This window comes from Periplaneta americana, chromosome 4 (genome assembly GCF_040183065.1).
Source record: "Periplaneta americana isolate PAMFEO1 chromosome 4, P.americana_PAMFEO1_priV1, whole genome shotgun sequence".
NCBI lineage: Eukaryota > Metazoa > Arthropoda > Insecta > Blattodea > Blattidae > Periplaneta > Periplaneta americana.
This window is the reverse complement of record NC_091120.1, coordinates 25,191,745-25,218,207: the sequence shown is the minus strand read 5'-3', so window position 1 is coordinate 25,218,207 and position 26,463 is coordinate 25,191,745. Positions and strand designations below refer to the sequence as shown.

The window sequence follows — 26,463 nt, the reverse complement described above, 5'->3', positions numbered from 1 at the left end:
CAAAATTTGGATTTTGAATTACAGGCAGTTTTGTAATCTTTATTTAATCCTCTATCAAACAGTAGAACTGTCGTATCATATCTCCGTATTTCAAGTGCAAAGTCTGCAGGACTCATACTGATACTTGGTAATCCTGTTTTTTCATACGACTTTGAAATGTTTATTTTCCATTTACTCAAAACTAAATTTTGGTAGTTACGACAATATTATTTTAAGTCTGCGACATGTTAGTTATACCTTAATTTCAAACTCTCATTTGTTAATATAAAATAACAAAGTGCTAATACTATACCTTAATTTATATTAAAACTTTAATGGATTGTAATGCAACAAACAGTCTCCAAAACTAGGGAAGCCTGGAAGAAAGTTCTGCAGGAAGTTGAAGATCACTCAAGATTGCAGCGCTGAATATGATGATGTTGTTGATGATGATGATGATGATGATGATAATGATGATGATGATGATAATGATCATGATCATGACCATGATGAATGTAATGACGACGATGATTATGATGTTGTAACAACAGAGTAAGAAGTAGTGGAATAAATTACCAGTAATTTGTTCATAAAGAATGATGCTGAAACTGATCAGAAAGAGAAAAAGGAATTGGCTGGGTCACTGGCTGAGAAGAAATTGCCTACTGAAGGATGCACTGGAAGAAATGGTGAAAGGGAGAAAAGTTCGGGGCAGAAGAAGATATCAGATGATAGACGACATTAAATATGTGGATCATATGCTTAGACTAAGAGGAAGGCAGAAAATAGGAAAGATTGGAGAATGCTGAGTTTGCAGTGAAAGACCTGCCCATGGGCAGAACACTTATGTATATATGTATGTATGTATGTATGTATGTATGTATGTATGTATGTATGTATGTATGTATGTATGTATGTATGTATGTATGTATGTATGTATGTATGTATGTAATTTGTTCATGTGAGGAAGAAAGTATTAGTAACATATTTAAATCTATCTTTCATGTACGGTATGAAATTAAGGATATCCAGGTAATTTATCTGAATGTCTTAAAACAAAGCTAGTAGTAGGCCTACTAGCCTAAGGTAGGATAAAGTAAATGTAGAACATCGAGATTATTTCCAGCATGAAGATTATTTATACTGTATGTTGTACATGTCTGTTTCATTCATTCATATTCATACAGTGTTCTGCCCAAGGGCAGGTCTTTCACTGCAAACACAGCTTTATCCAATCTTTCCTATTTTCTGCCTTCCTCTTTGTTTCCGCATATGATCCATATATCTTAATGTCGTCTATCATCTGATATCTTCTTCTGTCCCGAACTCTTCTCCCATTCACCATTCCTTCCAGTGCATCCTTCAGTAGGCAGTTTCTTCTCAGCCAGGATCCAGCCAATTCCTTTTCTCTTCCTGATCAGTTTCAGCATTATTCTTTCTTCATCCACTCTTTCTAGTGCAGCTTCATTTCTTATTCTGTCTGTCCACTTCACACATTCCATTCTTCTCCATATCCACATTTCAAATGCTTCTACTCGCTTCTCTTCACTTTGTCGTAATGTCTGTTTAACTGTGCAATATATATCATACTTATTTAAAAGTTATCAGTTTGAAAAATATTATTTTCAATACTTTTTCAGTATGTGGAAAGAGAAATCCAAAAGGAAAACCATTTGTTTCAAACGGAATAGTAGCGAAAGTTGGTGAATTTCCTTGGCACATAGGGATATACAGGCTTTCATCTAATGGCACCTACGACCAGATATGTGGTGGTTCACTTCTTAACCCCAACACAGTTGTTACCGGTAAGTTGTTCTAAACTCTTATTCAGAAGATAAATAATATTATGGAAGATAATATTCACTATCTCGCACTCCAGTATTTTTGTACGACGTCATCATCTGGTAGCAATGCTGAGCATCTTTTGATATGTTCCTATAAAAGTCGTCATTTTGTTCAGCCTTAAACTTTAAAAATCAGTTTTATGAAATTAAATAATTCATCTTTAATATTAACATTTTGATAATTTTCTCAGTACATGTGCTGTAATAATAACAATAACAATAATAATAATAATAATAATAATAATAATAATAATAATAATAATAATAATAATAATAAACATAACCTGAGAAGATACCCTGAAATTGCTATATATTTTGCTCTTCATGTGGAGTTCTTTAAATTCTTGCAGTTTACTCAGTCACTGGAACTTCAAGTATTTTGTTCTCAAAATCACTTACACTTGCTTTAATTATCAGTACTAACCTTTCATATTTCACTTGTCAGCGGCTCACTGCTTTTGGAGTGATATTTACGGAAGACCCCAAGAAAAAGAATTATTCAAAGTTGCAGCCGGAAAATATTACAGAGACTGGAATGTTAAGGACACTGAAATGCAAGAACGTGAGGTAAGGACATTAAATATAACCTCCTCTTTTTTCATAAGCGATTCCGTGAATGTTGCTTATATCACGATGTTCCTTGAACATTCATACTATTAGTTGTCACTTTCATTGAATTTACTGAATCTAGTTTAGTTCTTGTTGGTCGGTTAATTGACTTGTGTTTCAATTCAAGAGGTACCCAGGGGGCCCCAGCGTGGAGGTGAGGAAAGTGGATTTGACTAATTGGGCCCTCCAGACTTAAATATTATATAAGGAAAATATTTGGGGCTAAGAGGGATGAAGTTACAGGAGAATGGAGAAAGTTACACAACACAGAATTGCACGCATTGTATTCTTCACCTGACATAATTAGGAACATTAAATCCAGACGTTTGAGATGGGCAGGGCATGTAGCACGTATGGGCGAATCCAGAAATGCATATAGAGTGTTACTTGGGAGCCTGGAGGGAAAAAGACCTTTGGGGAGGCCGAGACGTAGATAGGATGATGATATTAAAATGGATTTGAGGGAGGTGGGATATGATGATAGAGACTGGATTAATCTTGCTCAGGATAGGGACCAATGGCGGGCTTATGTGACGACAGCAATGAATCTGCAGGTTCCTTAAAAGCCACTACCATTATATATTAGTTTCAAATCCAATATTTTTTTTTTCACCGAAATTCACTGCAAAGGTTAAATATTAGTTCTATCAGGATTTTGACCCGAATTTTTTATTATTATTCTTATTATCAGAAAAAATTAAAATAAATAAGTTCGTTCACAAAAATTAATTTTAACTGTCCATAATATTTGCACCAGGCTTGCAGAACTGTAGTTCTTGAGAGCAATGCTTTCCTCCCCTTTCTTAACCTACCCACCTTTCCTACCTGTGCGGTCACGGTGTTCTAGTTACGCTCGGCTGCATCAACATTCATTCTTGGGGCGGAAGTCGATCATCCCCAATAGAAGTGGAGTGAGATTGACGTCATAGTTCCCCTACTTTGCAAGTTCTGCAGGCCTGATTTACACGATAGCATATGAAGAGTTCATTGCAAAAAGGGAAATGTCGTAAATTTCTGAAAAATGAGATGAAGATTCAGTACATAAATCAAAGGGAGTAGAATACAATACACTTTGTTGCACTGCAAGAAAGATGATAGTTCCAGATCTGCATCGTGTTGAATTGGTATACAACACAAAAAGGGAGAATGGCGAAGTTTAAATTTCATTTCCTGCAAAATGAAACAAATTCGACATTCCCCTTTTTTTCAGTGGACTCTTCACATGAATATATCATTTCGTTAATGTATACGACATAGAAATTTAAATATGCAATTGTGAACAAATTTGGAGCTGCTGTTGTTTTTCGTCATACCGTTTTGCACAGAATGAGTCAAATGTCTTCTTCAATATGGCATTTCTGATATTTATTTACAGATAAAGGATATTGTGATACATGAGAACTACAAAGGAAGAAAACTACATTTCAGCAGTGATATAGCTATATTGAAACTAAATATATCTGTTGAGCTCACGTGGGCAGTCCTTCCTGTATGCATAGACTGGCAGAATGAATATGAACGTTTCCAATTAACTGATGGAATTTTGGGAACGGTAAGTACGATAGTCTATTTATAAATATGTTTGACATAGTATACTTTTTAATAAGAAGAAATATTTTAAAGTATTTAAGTGGAGCATTTTCACCTCATTATGGAAAGCATAATTTGTTTGTGGGAATACTTTTTGTACAAATATTGCTTCTTTACAATTATGGGTTTAAAGATCACTTAATTACAATATTCATTTTAAGAGATGTGGTGTTCTGTAAAATTATTTTATTAATAAATAATTGATTAAATGGCGATCTTACTCGTGTTAATTAGGCCTATGTAAGCATGTGCGGCTTACAGCTGTTTCGGTGCTACTTGACACCATCCTCAGAGCCTTCTGTGTCTCGGCGCCATATTAACTTCTCTGCCTGTTGTGTGGGTGCGTTCATATGATGAAGAGTTGTGTCAAATAGTGTGTATGTTCTGAAATTAATCTGTGTGTTGAGAATGTAGTGTACGAAAGATTCAACATGGATTATTTCATTAAGTTATAGAAGTTCATGAGATATTAAAGTTAATAAAGAAAGAAGGGTACAACTAAGAAGTAGAAAAAATATTGCGAAATCAGACTCCTAATAGATTTTCCTACAGTTACAGAGATCGGCTGTTCATGTATGCTGACATTTATCTCACTAAAATCTGTCTGTTTACTGGTACCGGTACATCAATGAAGAATACTGAATGAATGAATGAATGAATGAATGGAGTGAAAAATTTCTGAAGTATCATTAGAAAGCACTTAAAGAGGCTTATTAATGCTTTTTTTAGGGTGCAGCTGCGGAAAAAAAATTGTAATGTATTAGGAATTTCTCATAAATTGTTATTAAGTTAATTCTTATTTTATTGTATATAGACAGATGGTATCAAATATTATTTGGAATCAGTGTATTATAATTTTCATCTAGATGATATAAACCTATTTTCGATTATCTTGACTTTCAATTGAGGACCGTTTTTGCAAAACTTGCTAACTGAAAAAACTAAATTTTACAGGAGAGACAAAACACTATAGTAAGCAAGTTTTGCTGTATCTCTCACTTAGAGCAGAAAGCAAGTTTTGAAAAAACGATCACTCTTTGACACACTACAATGAAGAGAAATAACCCAATTTTACTAAGACGCTTTGAACATCATGTAGAGGCCTGCCTTATGTTAACAAATCCATCAAAATCTCAATTTTGCAAATTTTGCAGTTAGCAGGTTTTGCAAAAACGGTCCTCAATTGTAAACTCGAGGAGTATTTGGGATCAGTTTGTTTTATCTTTAGTGATGTATGTAATAGAATATTTTTCATTTTAGTACGATATTTTGACACTTGTATTTTAACAATGTCATTAGCTTTTTCTATAATGACAGATAATAAATATTATACTATACTATACTGCACTATACTACACTCTATACTATACAATTAATTTACAAACGGAATACAAGAACACAAAAAGACAAAAACACACACACAAGAAAATGAAATCATGCACATACAAAAACGAAATATCACACACACAACGAATTATAAACAAACACAAACTTACATGCCGGTACACGAGAACACGAAATTACACATATATACAAAACACTAAATCACACACATACAACACAATAACAAAATCACAAATGTCACATCCACACACTTCCAACCCCCGACCCTACAAGCACGCACGCACGCACGCACGCACGTACAAATTCAAAATCACGCACGCACACACACGTACATCTAACATTTCTCGTCCAATCATCCTGACTAAGTATGTTCGTTAGTATGGTGTTGTACTGGTATTTTGTTTTACCCAGTATCATTTAGCTAGTGGTACATAATAGTAAAAAAGAATGAATGGTACAGGTAATAATACTTTTCTATACGTTTATCCACAGACAGTAGGATGGGGCATCACACAAAACAATGAACCAAGCAATGAATTGGTAACAGCAAACTTGCCATTTGTAAATTTCCAAAAGTGCTGGGAAACTATTCCAGAAACGTTTCAATCATATGTAACCAGGGACAAGTTCTGTGCTGGCTATTTGAATGGTAAGTGGTTCAACCATATCTCTGTTTAAGTTAATTTAACATTTAGTAATACTGGCATCAGCACTTTGAAATATGAAATTAAGTAACTTTTCTGAAGTAGAAGATTTCATTAAGAAAAGCATTATATAATTATTTAACCACTTCGAAATTTATTGCAGTTCTTTTAAAATCTTCAGTAGGCTATATTGTCTATTTTCTATCGTGCAGGGACAAGTGTGTGTCCAGGGGACAGCGGAGGCGGTCTAGCATTTGAACGGGACAAGAAATTTTACTTGCGGGGAATTGTAAGTGTTGGACTGGAACCAGAAGGAAGTGCAAAATGTTTTACTGACCAATACACGGCATTTACAAGAGTGTCAGATTTTCTCACGTGGATGGAATTGAACATGAGGTAACTTTCATAATATGCATCTTTCTGAAGACACCGGTTGTGTGAGCATGGTTGTACAGTACCAGTAAGCAAGAATATACATTTTACTCACCTGAATGAGGTTTATGTATAACAAATTTATTATATAAAATACATAGGCACCTAAGATGAACACTGTTCTTGAAGGTGTAAGACAAATTCAATCGTAATAATATGTTAACATGGTAACTAAAAGAATATATGATGCTTTTGTGAAACTTCAAAATTAAATTAAATATAATTAATAAATTACCTGTCTTCAAATCAGTGGCGGTTCCTCGGGGTAGGGAAGGGAGGAACGTCCTCCTCACATTTTTCTTCTTTTGAAAGTAAATACCAAATAAAATATGTGCCTTGAAATTCAAGGAAGATTCGATAATTTCTAAGTTCACAGCTATAAGAAAACCTCGGTTGGTCGAGTTTTAAACGATGCGCGCTCATGTACTGCTAGAAAACTGTGAGAAAGATGCAAGATTGTTTGTGTGGAGGAAAGTCAATCCATTCCTCCTGTACTGCAGTTAACACACATAGACAACAGCGCACTAGCGGCCAGAGAAAGAAGTAGAGTTTTAAAGCGAGTAAATGAACGGAGAGGGAGGAGATCCTCCTCTGAATCAGAGCATGGACGGGAAATAGAAACCGACTGGTCGTGCAGCAAACTCGCTACCGCTGCCATCTAACAATCTTGCATTCAACCAGACTAACACATCTTGGAGGAGGCACAATAAAAACAGTTTTAACGCAATGCTATGAAAGATACCATATAAACTTCTTTTTTAAATTATAAATCAAAAATATTATTCATTGCACTTTATATAAGCTACTATTCATGGTTTGAAACTTTCAAGGATATTTGAAAGTTCGGGTTTATATAAAACAAAGAGGAAGTAGTTCTACGTTAGTATCGCAGATCTTTTTGGCCCCTGAAATTCACTTCCATTCATTGTGTACTAGACAGGGCAACAGCCAAGTTGTCAGTTTTGTACAAATATATTTGAAATTGAAAGTAGTACTCCAAACTACAAATTATTTTTTACCATAAAAAATTAATTGGCCACCGGCAACTTTGAACAATAATGGTAGTATGACTTTACAAGAACTGATATTCTTCAAAAGCCTATGATACTGAACTTTTAAGATGTACATGTGGCAACACAGACCACGTGGGTGGGTGCAGTGTTCTCGCTTTCCTCAGATTATTTCCCATTCCCATTTCTGCGGTTCCGATTACGTGTTAGTAGCTATAGCAGTGGCGGCTGATTGACTGAGGCAAGTGAGGCCGGGCCTCAGTCACTTGGCTTAACTGAAATCAAATTTTGTGTTTTATATAATGTATTAATTACTGTATATGAATGAAGCATATATCGCTGTAGAAGCATTTGAAAACTTTGATGTATATAGACCTGTTTTGCTGTAAAATTTGTTCCTGAGGCCGGGATCGCTAGTGCCGGGTCTGGCTTGTGATGTATATAGACCTGTTTTGCAGTAAAATTTGTTCCTGAGGCCAGAATCGTTCGTGCCGGGTCTGGTTTAATGAATTTCATGTCCTTTCGCGGGCTTTGAGTTTACCCCTAAAACGTTGTAGCTGAGGCACAATTCGGCTGGCCTGGTCAGGTTTCACTCCTCCCATCCATGGGCCGGCCTCAAGGGTAGAGTGGGGTGGGAATAGCAGTGGTGACTTGTCTTCCTAACTGGGCCATAAATAACAAAATTCCAGCTCTTTGGCAGGCAGAGACCCACTCGATTCTCTCCCCTTATGTCTCAGTTTATGACATAAGCGAGGGTGTTCTACTATTGTATTTCGTAGTACAGTAGTGAATCTGGGCCAATGTATTTTGGGAAAATATAAACAGAAACAAATGAGAGAAATAATGCTGGTGCAGTTAATTCATTGTTAAAGTGTCCTTTTTCGAGAAGAAATAATAATGAAAGAAAGGAAGTTTTAAATAAAGAGAGAGACTACCGAGATACCTACGACATCGCTGATAATTTTTCTGACACATAATCTTAAAACGCGAGTTTCTATTGCATCCTGGTATGGATAACATAAATGGTTATGTGGTAATGTGATGCAAAATAAACTTCTCTTGGCCTTGTTTGTTGCTGTCAAAGGAAAAAAATAAAAAGAAAAGAAAGACAGGGGAATTTCAACACATAATATGGGATGCTTCATCACACTGAAACAATCACTGAAACTCACAGCATAACAGCTTATTTGGCGAGTGAAATTATTATTTTTCATTGATAGTAATAAGAATACACTAATAATAGTAATAATAATAATAATAATAATAATAATAATAATAATACAGTAATAATGATATTAATAATATAATAACAATAATAATTAATATCATAAACAAACATTTCCTCTCGGAGGCACTTAAACTGGTTGCATCTGGCCTCACCGAGGATTTCGATCACCGGCCGCTACTGAGCTATAGTCTCTTCCAACACGTGTGATGCTGTAGTGTACTCGAAAAATGCTGCGAGGTGAATTTCCGTGTAAATGTTAATTTGTGCAATTATTTAACAATGAATGGAAGTGAAAACATTTTGGAAAATTTAGGAAACTCAGTTTACAAGAACAGATTATTGCTATACAGCAATAATTTGTAGCATGTTTCATTCAAGAAGGTGTCATTTCGTCCTGTTACCTTCTTTCCTACTCTTAAGAAATACGCAGGAGCCGCCACTGCTTCTAATACTTCAATTGCATTCTTACTGAAATTAATAGAGGATATTCTTAGGTTTACATAATTTGGAGACGAAATATTTTGTTGCGAAAGGTGCATATTTCCGTGGGAGATACGTACTATCTTACAAATTGTATTTGTATGAAATACGCAACAGTATTGGAAAAATATCAATATTTAAGATATTTCCTTGAAAATAGTCTGTGATTGCATATGCACGCACGCACACACGCATGCACTTGCACACATGTAAACACGCACAAAGCACAATGCACAAGAAAAATACACACATATATAAACAATAAGAAAGCACATGTGTGATATTATGAAATAAAAATAAGTAAGGCTCTATTTTAAATGTGGAAATGAAGTGAATATATTGTTCATCATGTAATATCTGTAATTTCTTACTACATAAATTTCTGAAATAAAGACATGGAAGCTTTTATATGCTTGTAGCATCTCCTTTACTATCTTCATTTAATACTTGATTTAAATGAGGGAGAAAGTAATGATGGGGTTTTTGGCTAAAGGGGTTCACTACTTTTATGATATAATTTTCCAACAATTTAAACTAGTGGTTGCAAACACCACGAAATTGTGACGTAATAGAAATGCAACCCGCACACTATTATCGCAGGGAGAGGGGTGGAGTGGGTATCTCCTCAGGGAATGCAGTGAATAACAGTGCAGAGATGGACTGTGACCAAAAAACGAAAGCAATATAATATTCTTATAATTATTAACTATACACACTTTTTTCCATATTAATTTTTTTATCCTCCTATTCATTATTTTTGTATTATTAATAAAATAAAATAAATTTATTTTCTTATTTACCATAAAAAGAACGTGTACCTTACATCAGCAGATATTTGAAATTAGAAAAGCGTACCAGGCTGGTCACGAAATTGTAAATTACACCAAATACTTCAAGAAAACGTCGAAGTATTTTACTCCAATTAAGACATATTTATTAATGAAATATTCAAATTATTAATTTATTAATGAAATATTCAAATTACACTAGATACGTCGAAAAAAAACGTGGAAGTATTTTACACCGATTAAGATACAGAAGCTGATACTCTTTATTGTTCGTTTTTTAATGAAATATTCAAGTTACAGGTAAGGGCGTGGTAGTCTTCATAACAAGAAAAATAATGACAACGTACTTTGTTCTTTTTTATACTTCATTTAAAATTTTACAACAAATTAAGTATATCATATTTTTGCCATCTGCACAAAATAAATACTTTTCCTCCCATGCTCCTTAAAATTAAGTTTTTACTTATTACGTTTTCGAAAAGACATCGAAACATATTATCCTACACACTTGTAACATTACATGCGTACATCCGCTGCTGATAAATGTCTTTACTTATATCGAAGTGAAGGCTGTAAACAGAGGGTGGGGATATGATGCCATTGTTACGCTTGAGTGGAGGCAGGGGCAAGTGTCGCGACACAGCTTTTGGCGATCACTGATTTAAACAATATCTCATTTCGAAATTTATCTATTTTGTATAGTAGGTGTTGGAGTGATATATGAATAGCCATTATTTCCGCATCAAAATTTATTGTATGATGTCCTGCTGGTTGATGAAGTGAGAATAACGCACACGTAATTCCTGATCCTGTCATTCTCTCTGATTCTAAAGCAGCATTATATGCAATAAATTCATATAAAATGATGTCAATCCAAATTAAAGAATGTCACAAAATGATCCAACAACTTCAAAAACTACAGAAAAGAATTCAATTGCAATGGATACCTGCACATTGCGGAATTGCTGGAAATGAAACTGCTGACTTTTTTTTGCCAAAAAAGGATCCAATTTAATTCAGAATACAAATACAAGCCTACCTTTTGCAGCCATCAAAAGACTAATTAAAAATAAATATAAAATCAAGCAAAACCAAGCACTATGTATCAAAGCCAAAGATAAAAAAATAGAGCATTTTAATAAAAAACCAGAAATTATTCCAGAAATCCCACGTAAATCTGCAGTAGCAAAATTCAGACTGCTTACAGAACACGATTATTTGGCCAAACACTTGAATAAAATAGGAATTTACACAAATCCAAATTGCCCTCTATGCAACAAAGAAGAAGAAATGACTGAAGATCATCTACAAACCTGTGAAGTTCTACCTGATGGATCCACCACAGAGAAATATTAGAGAGCAAGAACGTTAATGGCTTCGTTGCCAAAGCCCGGCATTAGATAACAACAACAATAATATCTCATTTCTGAAAAATTAAAAAAATACTACAGTTCTTTAAAGTAGTGCTGAAAAATGTACTATTTATAACGTTTATGAAGCATTATTATTATCTTTAGCAATTTTGAAATGAAAATTAAAATAAAGACATTATACGTAGGTATTTCTAATCATGCACATTTCTTCGTTTTAACTAGAAACTATAGTAGCTGTCCAGTAAAAGAAGATGGTAAGAAATGAATTAGATAACTCTATTAAAGAAGACTGCAGGCACCTGCTTTTTTTTTACGTATTGTCTTCGCCATTGTAATACCTTGTTCCACGCAAAATACGATTACAGCAGTGATGAGTCCACTGATTAACATGAAAAAGAGTGGCATGACATGTCCCAAGTGGACATCAATAGCCGACTCACTCGCTGGACTGGTCGATTTAGGTGACAATGCGAGCTGCAAGCGTTTCAGAATACCAACTCTCCGCATGATTTGCAAGCTAGAACACAATAAAAAGTTTGATTTTCTAAAATTTACACGTTAATTATGCTTCAGTAACTTGAACTATTTTAGTTTCCACAAAATTATAATAATTTTTATGCTCGACCATGCCGAAATGTAGTAATTATACACCTGGTAGCAGTCCTTTAATGCATGTCATTAAAGTACACCTACTCATTAAAGTACAGGTGTTCAGCCAATGACAAATCAGCTTTGTACTGTTATAAAACCTCAGCCAATGACAAGTCAGCTTTGTACCGTCATAAAACCGCAAGTATCGATTATTCTGGGATATGCAATCGAAAGAGAATTAGCGAAAAGTCACGGAAGCTGGAAATCCAATACTGTCGCAGAAGGTTATTTTCTGTTACTATAATAATTAGCGTTAATTGTAAATAATATTCAAATAAATTCAATTTTTCATCTCGTTTTTCAATGTCTAATTTAATTTCAATGTTATATCAAAGTTAATATTTAGTTTACTCTGTAGGTTCTTATAGGCTATCAAGGTCAATGTGGACATCTGTTCCTCGGAAAAAATAAATACTTTCGCGTCTGCGCACATCTCACAATTTACGAGGTCTTGCTCAGGGTCAGTTAGATACAAATAAAATGAATAATTTCAAGTTAGAAATATGGTCGAGCATAAAAAGTCGTATGAAACTCGCCTATAATGGTAATTAAGAAGCTCGTATGAAAATTATGAAACTCGCTTGCGCTCATTTCATAAACATCAATATTCGCTTCTTAATTACTATCATTATAGGCTCGTTGCATAATGTACTAATCTATGTCTGCTGAATTTTATTAAAGGCTATTTTTTCTTAATCAGGTGTTACTTAATGTTAACAGTTTACATAAAGGTAATTGATTAACTAGCGGACTTACTCGTGTTAATTATGTAAGTCTGTGCGGCTTACAGCTGTTCCAGTGCTTCATCACACCATCCTCAGAGCCTACTAGATCTCGGCGTCATCTCGAACTTCTCTGCCTGTTGAAAAGTGTTGAAAACAATCAAACGCACCCACACAACAGGCAGAGAAGTTCAAGATGACGCTGAGATCTAGTAGGCTCTGAGGATGGTGTGATGAAGCACCGAAACAGCTGTAAGCCGCACAGACTTACATAATTAACACGAGTAAGTTCGCTAGTTAATCAATTACTTATATTCAAGAGTTAAAAGTAGTGTACGCAAGATTCAAAATGGTTTACATAAAATATAGAATTGTCGAAAGTGAATATGATCATTTTTATAACTTTCGTACTGACAAAGTGTAATCGTATTGGCAAGATTTTCTAATGGAATATATTGACTCCTAATAAGATTTGAAAGCGAATTGCAGTAGAGCTAGCCAGAAGAAGCGCCTGGACGGTATCCCCACTACTTTTATTCTCCAGGTTGTCTTCCTTCCACCTCTTTAAATCAAAACTAGATACTCTCCCACTTCATTTAAATTGATGACAAATACTCTGAATCAGACAGAAAGAAGAACTCTTAAGGGTATATGTACGTGAACGATCACAAATATTATCAGAAAATGCAGGCTCTAAATTTCTAAAATTTTATAAGGAAATGAACTCATAATTGGACAAAAATTACAAGGTACAAGATTTATTAGAATTAAAATATCTGATGAGAGTATAAAAAGTTTATAAATAAGATTTTTTAGAATTCACTTTTTACTTTAAATTAAATTTTCCAAAATTTGAAAATTTTCACACATATTGTTTCATAACTCCACAACCATTACAGATAGAATTCTGAAAATTTGTACACTGATTTAACATGTATTTATGCAAAAGGCAGACTACAATAATGCCCATTTCGTTGATAATAGAAAAATTATTTGACAAAATATTATGTAAATTTTAATATATTTTATATAGGACAAATAAAAAAATTGTATTAAAATAAACAACTCTACATGTCTGAGAGTAGTCTACTTTTCAGAAATAAGTGTTTATTACATGCAGGAAAAATATTAAAGATATTAGAGAGCCCATAACAATGTTATGGTTACCAAATGATGTAACTGCAGATTTTTTTGTTTTGTTTTGTTTTTTTTCATACTCTGATAAAACTGTTTGAAAAATATTATTAGCAACCTTTTTTTTTACACTTTTATCAGATATTTAAGTTCTAATAAGTCTTGTTGTGTACCTTGCAATTTTTGTCCAATTGAGAGTTTATTGTCTTATAAAATTTTAGAAATTTTGAGCCTGCATTTTCTGATAATATTTGTGGTCGTTTACGTACATATACCCTTAAGGCAAATATAACTGACAGTTAGTCTATAAAAAAAAACACTTTTTAATAGAGCTTATAGCCTATAAATCTACTCACTTGTGATCGAGTAACTCTCGATAAGGACTGGCTTTATTCATAATGATAGCAACAGGTACTTGAAACGTACCAATGGGCACAGCAATAATACTGCAATTTCTTTGCTTCAGTGGTTCTATCATAAAGTAGGTTGATGAGAGGAACGCATATCTAGCACTACAGACTCTATGGAGACCATCCAATTCTGATCGAACAATATTTTCAGCATTTGGTTTCATCAATCGCTCATATATCTTATGCATTGTCTCATCAGTGTTATTCTGCAACAGACAATAGTATACAAATACTGAAACTACTCTTTGTGTACATAAAGCATGCACATGTATGTTAATAAGATAAAAAGAAACATCATTAGCAAGAGTTTTTTTCCGAAATCTGATTTAGTTCCATGATAATTATCATGTCATGAAATCGATTAAAGCTGTTCCATTTACCAGGTTTCTTCATTCACTGTACTGTATTGAAAGTCACTAAAAGTCGCTTAGAGTGATATACATTTTTTTAGTTTCATACTTCATATGGCTAACTGTGTATTACTTGAAGTAGGTCTAGTTTTGAAATGTAATTGTCAGGGGCAGGTATTTATGGAGATTAATTTTATCATTTGTGTTGTTTAATATTGGTGTTGGAGAATGATTTGTACTCTTGGTTGATATTAATGGAAATATTGGAAAATACAATTTTTTGAAATTGGAGTATTAACTCAAAATGAATATTACTTGCCGAATAATTGACATTAAAGGTTCGTTGGATTCCGGTGCGGTATGATCCATAGACAATATTTGTTAGATTGAGACTATATTTATTTAAACACACATTCATTAAAATCGAAGAAAAAAAAACTTGCAGTCCTCATATTAACACTTTCAAAATTATTAGTGGAATGTTGAATTCTCAGTCTTTTAAGTTCACTAATATAATCAGAACACTTAGAATACCATGTAATGTAGCCTATTTGGATATATAACAAATTCAAGTGAAAAAAAAAAAAATCAGATAAAAAACTCAGAATATGAAATTCGCTATAAAACGACGCAATAGTAATAATTGGCGAATGTGTTCACTTTCCGCTATTAGAACTCTATTTCGTGATTTGTCGCGATTGTTTTATCAGCATATTATTATTAATCAGAATCACTTAATTCGTAAAGGTTAGTAAAAATCTATTGTATAACTATTATGTCATGATATTTGCGATCTCCATAAATACCCGGCCCTGGTAATTGTCTAACTAAATTAAATTACTAGACATTCGGTAATATTCTCTTTAACGACTATTTTAATTATCGAAATTAATAGATAAGTTTGTATATATTATATTCCATGTATCTCAATATAATATTTTACTTATTAAATTTTCAACTTCTTTACCATATTAATATTTAGGGTTAGGAGTAAACTAGTGGAAGAATTGATGACAGACAAAAAAAGACTAGTGGAAGAATTGCAATAATAAATTAAAAATAAGTAATATCCTAAATGACTTGTACGAGAGGCGTGTAAAATGGGGAGATGGCACTGTGTACTAATAATGTGAAGTGCCGCCCCACCAAAAGGTATATTGCTTAAAGACAAATACATATACATAATTTTATATCGACAAGAAAGGAAACATTTCTTTAGATAGTAGTATGGCTCACTTAGAATTATTTAATGATCTTTCTATGAAACTAGATTACTGTTATATCAAGATGTTACACTTACAGCAAAATAATCATATTCCGAAGTCTTCTCTATTACACCTAGCTGGTAAGAGCCATCTTTCAGAAAACCAGCAAGGTCTGTAAATGGCATGAAAATTTTCCTCACAGTAAGGAATGATATTAGTGTTCCAGAGTAGGCTGCCATCAGCACCAATACAGTTAGTTGTGCTGTTAGAATTGCCACACTACCGGAAAGTGGCTTTAGAGGCGGATGAGGAGCTGAAAGTCAATATAAAATACATTTCACTACATCCATTAAAATACATCACGAGAAATATAGGCATACAATTTAAAAAGTTTCATATCCATGGTTCAAGAATTAAAACAGAAAATCAATATCCCGAATTTAAAAGAAAACTTGCAAATTAAACCAAACCCTTTAACTTTATTAAATATAGAATATAATCTAAATTTAACAGAAGAAATACTGAAATCAGAAGTAAGCACTGAAATAATGAAACAATTGTCTTTAGAGACAATTAATATTAGGTACCCTCCACAAAACTGGCTTCATTTATACACTGACGGATCCTTGATCTCCAGAGAACAAGGTGCCGGTGCAGGTGTTACGTGCTGTTTCTTCTCACTTTATAGATCTCTTGGATATGGAACAACAAGTTTTGATGGAGAAATCGTTGCAATAAGTGAAAGTCTCAGGAATCTTCTATTTCACATCAATAAATTTAAGAATGCAGTTATATTGTCAGACTCCAAAGCAGCTATTCTATCAATAGTCTCTAAACACATACCTTCAGCTCAAACAGCAGAAATAACTAAAATGCTCTCTCAATTAATATAACTCAATAAAAGAATAATTGTATTCCAATGGATACCATCCCGTTGTGGAATCCTGGGAAACAAGAATGCGGATGCTTTAGCAAAGAAGGGCAGCACTGCTACTTATAGACCTGTTACTGAATCTACGTATTACTCTGTGAAAGGATTTATTAAATCTACATACTTAGACTTCAACAAACAAAATTTGAGAACACAATTTCAAGGGAAAAAATGGAATTCTCTGCATCATAATCCACAGTTAATTCCCGATTTACCAGGAAAATCGTCTGTAGCTGCATTTAGATTGGCAACAGGCCATGATTGTTTGGCCAAACACCTGCATAGAATTGGAATATATCAGTCCCCTAACTGCCCATTGTGCAACTCAAACCAAGAAATGGATTCGGAACACCTCAAAATCTGTGCTTCAGTGGCTGACCATGATAATATCTTTGAAAAATATTGGAGTGCAAGAGGTCAAATGACTTTATTGTCAAACACCTGGCATTAGAAAACAACAACAACAACAACAACAACAACAACAACAACAACAACAACAACAATTTAAGTTGAACCACTTTGTTATTACTTATTTATTACACTGAAAAAAAAGAGACTTAAATCACTATAATAACAATAGCCAGCATTACTGTGAATGAAGATAAGAACAAATGATAACAAGAGAATAATAATGATAAAGCAGCAATATCAGGAAATTGTTTCTGTAATAATGTTGTGCATTCCAAAAAAATAACAAATCTCTACTTAAAATGCGGTAATTTATTCAGTGGAAAATGTAGATCACAATTATTTACTTCCTATCCAAAAGGGGTAACTTTACGCTTTTCAGATCATCTTCTTCCCCGTGTGAATGTCCTGTTCTGTAATTCTTTGAATCCGAAAGCCGATGTTCATAATATCTATTGACAGTATTGAATATGTGCGTGCAAAAATCATACTGGGTGCATTCTTCATGAAATATGATGGTTACTTTACTGTTTGAAAGATACAGTAGGTCTATACTATTTATTGGAAAGTCTTTCTCGTTAGCTAGCAAGTATATTATATCACAGTCTAGTATATACAGTTACCATAGACAGTTGATAACCACTAGGTTCGCTACTATCGCCTCATCACAGACAATACAAAATTGTACTATCACAGTCTATTGTTCCTAGTACTTTCAACAACTCAAGCTTCGTGACTGTATAATTATACTAGACTGTGATTATACTGTGATACAACACTTCAGTGTCTTTTGTTATTTGGTGGCCATGCCTGGTAACTATGTGTTTCTCTGTAATGTTGCTGTTATTCTCAAATTTTGTGATTTCATTAAAGTTTTACATCTAGAACTACAGTATAAAAATTATTATTCTATTTAACATGAATAAGAATTCTAGTTTTTCTTTATTACGGGTATTATAGTTCATTCAGTATTACTGTTTTCCCATACCAGGATTCCATACTTTACTATGCTATGAAAAAAGGAAAATAAACGCTTCTCAGGTACTGGCCAGGTATTTTGTCTCTAATTAATCTTATGAGGTACAGTACAGGTCTCTGGGCAGTCTTCGAGAGATATATTCGATGTGGCAATCCTAGGTTAGTTTTGCATCAAGATGGATACCAAGTAATTTTACTGCCTTTTCTTCAGACCCTTTTTCGTTTCTCAATGTCAAAATTAATTCTTGAGTCTTCTCCTCGTTTAAAATTAACTTATTTACTTTGAACCATTCTACTGCTTCCACAACTGTATTTGAGGTTAGTTGACGCAGTTCTACTGCACTAATCGAATATATTATGAAAGAAGTGTTATCTGCATATAATGTTGATTTAGCCATAATGTTATAGCCTAACTTAAATCATTTCTAATAATTAGGAATAAGAAAGATCTTAAGATGGAACCCTGTGGGTCATTATGTTGTACCTCTCCTTCAAAAGACCTCACTCCTTGAATTTTTAATATTTGTTTTCTACCAGACATGTATGATGAGAGGAGATCCAACTTCCTTCCATTTATACCATAGTAATGTAGCTTAAGTCTTAAAATTTCATATGAAACGCAATCAAAAGCTTTTGTAAGGTCGAATAACGTGACCTCAGAGTACATTTTATTTTGAAAACCATTGTATGCTGATTCCAGCAGTGATAAAATAGCATCAACTGTTGTTCTATCTTTACGAAAACCAAACTGCGTTTGACACAATAAGCTATTTTCTTCAAAATAATTTGCCAATTAATGAAAAAACACAAACAGGAAGCTTACTGGTACCCGTTTCTTTTTTTTTTTTTTTTGTTAGACTGATGTTGCTAAGAGTTTGTTATATCGTACCGGTAACATTTTTATAACATGTTGCTATACAAAAATACGTATGCTTTACTTTATACGAAAATATTTCTCTGATATGACACTATAATTGTGGGAAACTTACGAATTACATTGATTTAAAAAAAGTGAAGTTACCTTGTTGAGTGAACACTGTAAAAACGATGAACAATGAATCCATGTGGCCAATACTACTTGTGCCAAGCCAGTGACCCATAGCTGCAAGAAATGCGACCATGGTAGCAATTGTTATGATGATTGTTATCCACAGCATTTGGCCGAATGGAGCGAAGAAACTCATCCAATTTGGCTTCATTAACGTCTTTTCTTGAATGTACATTGCGTACCTAATAATAATAATAATAATAATAATAATAATAATAATAATAATAATAATAATAATAATAATAATAACAATAATAACAATAACAAAAAATGACAATAATACAAGTGAAAGCACTACTCACGTTACAATTATTATTATTAGCATTATTATTCAAGTTCACACATATTGTTAGAAAACTGTAAGCAATTCAAGGACTTAATTATGTCAGCGTAAATATTGTAAATAGTGAAAGCATTTCTCACGTTACAAATTAGCATTACGCCTACCTAGTGAATGTTATAGTATTCAAGTTTAGACATAGAATGTAAAGAGTATGTTAGCAACAAATGCATATAGTACTGCATTACTGCAATGGAGCATGCTGAATAAAAGAAAATAATAATAGTAATAATAATAACAATAATAATAATAATAATAATAATAACAACAACAACAATAACAACAACAATAATAATTACTTATTTATTTATTTACTTATATTTAATGGTCAATTACAGTTCAGCACAAAGACAATATAACAAAAACGTTAGCAGTGACATAAATTACAGTAAAAATACAATGGAATAATTATTAAAATAATGGAAAATAATAATAATAATAATAATAATAATAATAATAATAATAATAATAATAATAATAATAATAATAATGCGTTATTCTCTTAATCTGTTACAACTTTACTAGTTATTCTATATTAGGGTACTAGTTAAATGTAACAGCAGTCGCCAAGTTAATTTGGTATGTTTTAATTGCCGATAGATTCCTCGCAAAATATAATACCACATAGTTCTGCTGAGCTACTAATTAAGAAACATGTTAAAAAGAAATACAATGCACATTAATTTTCAATAATGACAGAAGACATTAGAAATTGGACGGAGTTTAGCAATAATAGACCAACGGACAATTTGAAAAAGAAGAAGAAGAAGAAGATATTTGCACAGATCTGTTGATGGCAGGCTAATTTAACTCGGAAAAAATCAAGAATGCGATATCTGCATTTTGCTGCTCTTTATAAGCAAAATTTCGTTTATTGCATAGAATTCATTTATTTATTTTGCTTTAAAATATTAATTCAACTGCTGATCTCTTATTAAAAATCAGTTAGCCTTTTTTTGATATTATTTGTACTATTTTTTTTTTGTAATAGTATGAATGTTATAATACTTCTTGAATAAAATGTTTTTTAAAAAAAGAAAAACAAATTTATTTGAATGGCCAATATCTCGAAACAGGTTTTGGCGCTTGGTCTATTATTGCGTAACTCTATCCAATTGTTCCCAAGCCAGCAAATCACCTTACAATAGGTACTATTAATAGACCATAAGCTACATCTGTCTTCAGGCTACACAGCGATTAAGGCTTTTTCAGAACATCTGCACAGACAGACCATTTATCCATATTGTCATTGCTTTTTGTGCAACAACTGACAAGCATTACCATATCTACAGGAATTCAGAAGATGGAAACATGTACTATACTTCTTTTTTGAAAGATGGGACATGACAAGAGCGTTGCGATCGCAAAAACAACTGAATGTCACATAGCGTGGTAGGCCTGTTGCTATGGTAACAAGGGTTGAGTTGCCAAACTTATCGTTCTCTTAACGTCAATTACTAGCTTCCATCAACTGGCAGCATGGTAGCACCAGCGAATAGGGATTATAAAGAATGGACACTTCGCGTCGGTACCTTTGATGTAGCCGGACTGATTTCAATGACCTTCAAGCCAGCTAAAGCGTGAGATTCTGCTTTCTCCCTTGAGTTGGCGCTGACATCACACCAGCTAGCAGTCGACACAGCGGAAATATAACACATCGTTGCTTACGGGATTACACAAGCTGGCGCATAGCACGATCGAGAGTAGGTCTCTGTGAGTCATGACAATTTCTGCCGCTAGGTTCGCCTCTCTGCCCCATGAAATGATGAATGGTACCATTACAAAGCATTGTGCATCGTGAAAATAGTTCGATTAATTGTGCATTACTGATTGAGTACGAATATTATAAATATGCCAAGCATATTACAGTGTTATTTGAAGTTTGTTCTTCTAATTAATACCATAAAGTAATGAAAGAATATAGCCTAGGCCTATATGTGATTTTATACTACCGGTATTGATGTTGATCGTGGTAAATTAATCCAATTTCACAGTGTTGTCTTTTGTATTGTGGTTCATAACAATTATAATAGTATGTGCGTGGAAATGTTTTTAAAATAATAAATTCTAGCTCATGATTTTAAGTGGTCGTTTCAATGAGAGGTTATATTGGAAAGATGATCACAAATGGATAATTTACTGCAAGATTACAAGAACTGAATATAAGTGAGTGTTCCGTTGAAAGTGAAAGTGAAAATTTCGTTTTACAAGAGCTAAGTAGGCGTACACGCACTAAAATACTACAGCGTTTACTATTACTATGCTCAATAGATTAATCAGTAGGCCTATAGAAATGTTTTCACCACTGCAAGAAAAAATCGCGCAATAATTATACTTCTCAGTTATTGTGACGTCCGTATTTTTTTTAAAAAGAGAGGGAAAAGTTAGGCCTTCTTGCAAATGCGTAATTATGAATTCAAGGAAATTAAAGATAATGCAGTACCTTAATTAGTTGCAATATCTTATTTAATAACAATATTAATAATATTAGGTGAAAAGGGTAGGCTATAGTGCGTATATGTAAGATGTCAAGTTAATTTATTTCCGGAAATGTTTGGTGTATGAACTGAAGTACAGAGCAGACAGTCCCTCAGTTTATATGTAATATGTTTTAATATCAAGAATGACAGCCTTTTATTGTAATATAATTGAGGAGTAGAAGTTTGCAAATTACGTCTATTGTCCATAAAATATTGTACGAAGCATTTAATAAGCAATGGTGAGTCCTTTAAATGTCCCAAATGTCAATGTCTTTTAAGTGTTCTGCTATGAATATATAGGGCAGAACAGCGCTCCGAGCGGCGGAATTGGCATTACGAGGGAACCACTTCAGACTCGTTTTTCAAGCTCTATGCGCCAGCTTGTATAATCTCGTAAGCAACGTAACACATATAATTAATACATCTAGGCACATTATGTACTCAAATAAAATAAATTGGATCCATAAAATAATAAATCCGTCATTAACTGTAATGTCTAGACTCTAGAGTTCCTTTATAATGAGAGTTGAGACGTTGACCCCAACAACAATTAAAATATGTAATGATTTGATAGCACTGAAAATGGAAAAACAAAACTCTTACGAGAAGTAAAACCATATACCTATATTATATTATATATAAATATTAAACGAATTCGATACTTAATATTATAATGTATTATATTATTTTATAATATAATTTATGATATCTGAAATATAAAATATTATTATTACAACTAGTTTGTCACTGAGAAATAAGGAAAAGCTGTTAACTTGAATTTATTTGAAGCAAAGCGTTACTGGATTATGCAATAAGGTAGGCGATGTTTGGATCCTGTGTCTCAACTCTATTCTCAGTTATTATCTTAGCGTATGCTCGATTACACTAACCTCTAGCGCTTGAAAGTGGAACTATACGCTGGCGCACAGAGAAACAAAACACAGGAAAATTCGCTCAGTGTCCATTCTTTATAATCCCTATTCGCTGGTAGCACAGTCTAATATGTACTAGACTGTGATGGTAGTCCATATTGGCAACATAGCACTGTAGTTCCAAGCTCGGCCGCTTAACTGTCATGTCCCATCTTTTAAAAAAAAAAAAAAAAAAAAAAAAAAAAAAAGTATAATACTCAACTTTCTGCCTGGGATACATGAAAGCAAATGGACAAAATCCAGCACCAAAAATATTAGTCTCTCACGCACGTCGTGTGTACGTACCAGTACGTCAAGCGCAACAAATAGGTGTACTATGACACTGTGGCAATATGTATGGTTTTATCTTACCTCATTAAAGTTATGGGAACCGTGAAGTCTACCACATCTTTTCGCTGCAGTGTCATAGAGAACATGGTCACAGCAACTTGTGCCTGGCTCCGTTGTAGCATGCCAATCATTCCATTCCATGAACCATTACTCTCCAAAGAGCCCCAAGCATCATCTTCTGGTGTGGAGAACGTGGTACTGTAAGAGTATAGTGTGTCAAAAATGAAAGCAGACAATAAGGAAAATAACTTATTTGTTAATTAATTATGATACACGAAAGTGACATGACAGAAAACATTGAGTAACTCAGTAAGTTTCTTCCAGGATCTCAATATAACGAAAGAAAGAGTGCACTAACGTGCATATTGTTGAGTGTTTACACTTTACTATATTCTTTTATACAGAGTGATTTATGTAGAACTAACACATTTCTTTCTTTCTTTATTTCAAAACGAATGATACTAGCCACAATTTGTTATACTTCAAATGTAGAATATCTTTGGGAGATTACTAATTCAGTTTAAGTAAATATATAGCTTGTGTTCGGCAGAGTGGTCTCATTTCCAAATAATGATATGATTTCAGTACTGTAATGAATGTCGTAAAACGTCTTGCATGAAAACTAACTTAAAAGTCGGTGTGTTTTACGTAGAAATGAAGTGTAATCAAATTTCTGTTCAGATATCTGGGAAATTACGTGGTAATAGATCTAGATTAATAAATGTTGTGTTTTGAACTCACACATTCACTTCACTCACAGAAAAAACAAAAAAGAAAAACACACACAAATGTGTCACTTACGCAAACACACTATTATCCACGTAGGCTATATGAACACACTCACGTACAAACAAACTACGTTTTCACACAACATAACCTCACTCACACGCATATAGACACAAACATCCACATACAAACATTCTCTTATTTACATCCTCACTCACACAAACACATCTCAATTTTCTTTTACGCACACTCATACACTCACTCACAAATATGTCCACACTCACGCACAATACAAATCTCACTTATAGACACATAAAAATGTACTCTCATTCATTCACAAACCCATATTCACACACATTACCCGTGTTCCCACACGCACACACATACACTCTCACTCACAACACTCTCCCTTAGACGCAATCATCCTCGGTCGCATGCAACAGGAACCCTCAGAAAGACTCAAAATAATATCTTTAATCTCTCATACACACACGCACGCACGCAAGCTTGCACACGCATACACACAGATATATGTGATCAGGGATAATATCTTTGAATGCACAAATTCTTAACAGAAAGTTCCATATATTGTGAAAATTCTTGTTTTCTGTTACTGTACTGCTTGACTAATTTTGTTTCTTGAGTGCAAAAAATGAAAAACTTACGTGAAATTTATGCGTTCTTCTAGCAGAGACCACAAAGCTCCAAAAAATCCTCCAATCGATTTCACTTTTTTGTCTTTTCCCGGGTAGACCAAAGTTGATGAACTCTATGAACAGTTGTTCCAAATCAACAATGAAAAAATAAGTAATTTATTTCCGATATTATTTATGTAGGCCTAATCGAGAATGAAAACAGTTATAAAACATATCGATATCCAGTAAATTGTATAATTACTTGTGAGTAACTTTACATTACGTACGTAATATTTTAAGTAAGTTAAGCATATTAAATTGATAAAGAATAGAGAGAAATACATCATGAACGAAGTTAAGAACAATGCACGTATAAACACCATTTAAATTTATTATAGCAAGAAGTCTGAGAAAAGTTATAGGCCCTAACAATAGAGGTCAATTTTACCAAATCTTATTTCAATTAGAATACACGAGTAAGCTTGCTATATAATATTAATTGCTGCATAATAAATAGTTAACTAATGCATAAATTTCGTGACTTTTCTCATTTCATTTATCATGTCTAATAAGATCAATTTACTATCACAAGAAATTAAATGCTTCTAACTTCAAATGCATTATTAATACAACGCAGAAACTTATACACTGCAAAATGGAAGATCTCCTCTCGCAATTGGAACTACGTCCATACTGTTGATGTTCACTGCGGGTGCAATCATATTAATTATAATATAATATACTTTTCAAATTACAGAGTCTATTCTAAAACGATCGTGATATGATAATAATAGAGCAATGCTGTGCTGGGTTGGAACTGAAGTAAAAATTGAAATAGATCGAGAAAAATTATTGTCTAAAAGTTGCTTCGTGTACTACAAACATTTTTATAATCTATGGAGTCCGAATCTTGATTTCTTCGTCAAAAATTTTCATCTAAGCTACGATTTCACTGGATCATTTTTATTTTCGAGGTAATTTATTGTTATTATTTATCCTCTTCTTGGAGACAAAGAGGAAGGCAGAAAATAAGAAAGACTGGAGAATGCGAATGAATGAATGATCCTCTTCTTTTTTTATCATAATCATAACCATTTTCTTTATAATAATAATAATAATAATAATAATAATAATAATAATAATAATCTCCATAATTATTATAATAATTCACGTCCATAATAGTCGTAGTCGTAACAATCATTACCTTCATAATAATCATAATAACACTCATTATCTTCATAATAATAATAGTAATAATAATAATAATAATAATAATAATAATAATAATAATAATCTCCATAATTATTATAATAATTCACGTCCGTAATAGTCGTAGTCGTAACAATCATTACCTTCATAATAATCATAACAACACTCATTATCTTCATAATAATAGTAATAATAATAATAATAATAATAATAATAATAATAATCATAATCATCATCGTAGTCTAATAATAAAATTATCATCATAACCATAATTTCAAATAAGAGTCTGAGGCTGTTCCTTTCAGACCTGAAAATGATGCGTCAACGTATAAAATTATAATGCTAAATAAAGAAGAGAGAACATTTAAGGCAGAGGATGTCAATAATGTTAGGCATAATTTAGTTATATTTAGGATAAATTAAATAATCTAAGTCTCTAACTCATATGGAGAAATCTCATGGCAATGGTAATTTTTTAAATTGGTTTATTTTACGACGCTTTATCAACTGCGCTGATTACCTAGCATCTGAGTGAAATGATAATGATGTCAGCGAAATGAGTCCCAGCGCCGAAAGTTACCCCGCATTTGCTCATAATGGATTAGGGGAAAACCCCGGAAAAAATCTTAACCAAGTAACTTGTCCCAACCAGA

General features: G+C 33.1%; 2 protein-coding genes across 3 annotated transcripts in view; one reads left to right on the top strand and one right to left on the bottom strand.

Moving 5' to 3' along the window:
* Nucleotides 1-9,566, top strand: part of LOC138697621 (modular serine protease-like) — a 48,542-nt gene extending 38,976 nt beyond the window's left edge. Inside the window, exons 8-12 of the mRNA XM_069823023.1 lie at nt 1,620-1,784; nt 2,269-2,390; nt 3,808-3,984; nt 5,859-6,015; nt 6,223-9,566. Coding sequence (XP_069679124.1) covers nt 1,620-1,784; nt 2,269-2,390; nt 3,808-3,984; nt 5,859-6,015; nt 6,223-6,410 — 809 coding nt within the window. The 3' untranslated portion in view covers nt 6,411-9,566. The remainder of the gene's footprint in view (nt 1-1,619; nt 1,785-2,268; nt 2,391-3,807; nt 3,985-5,858; nt 6,016-6,222) is intronic.
* Nucleotides 1-24,205, bottom strand: part of LOC138697622 (glutamate receptor ionotropic, kainate glr-3-like) — a 68,417-nt gene extending 44,212 nt beyond the window's left edge. Inside the window, exons 1-6 of one of the 2 annotated variants that reach the window (XM_069823024.1) lie at nt 24,042-24,205; nt 23,262-23,438; nt 19,132-19,340; nt 15,889-16,106; nt 14,185-14,444; nt 11,660-11,838 (exon numbers count right to left, since the gene is read on the bottom strand). In XM_069823024.1, coding sequence (XP_069679125.1) covers nt 11,660-11,838; nt 14,185-14,444; nt 15,889-16,106; nt 19,132-19,340; nt 23,262-23,371 — 976 coding nt within the window. In that variant the 5' untranslated portion in view covers nt 23,372-23,438; nt 24,042-24,205. Of the gene's footprint in view, nt 1-11,659; nt 11,839-14,184; nt 14,445-15,888; nt 16,107-19,131; nt 19,341-23,261; nt 23,716-24,041 lie in introns of those variants that run through there. The other variant, XM_069823025.1, reaches the window with a different exon arrangement.
* Between the last annotated feature and the right edge of the window lie 2,258 nt (nt 24,206-26,463).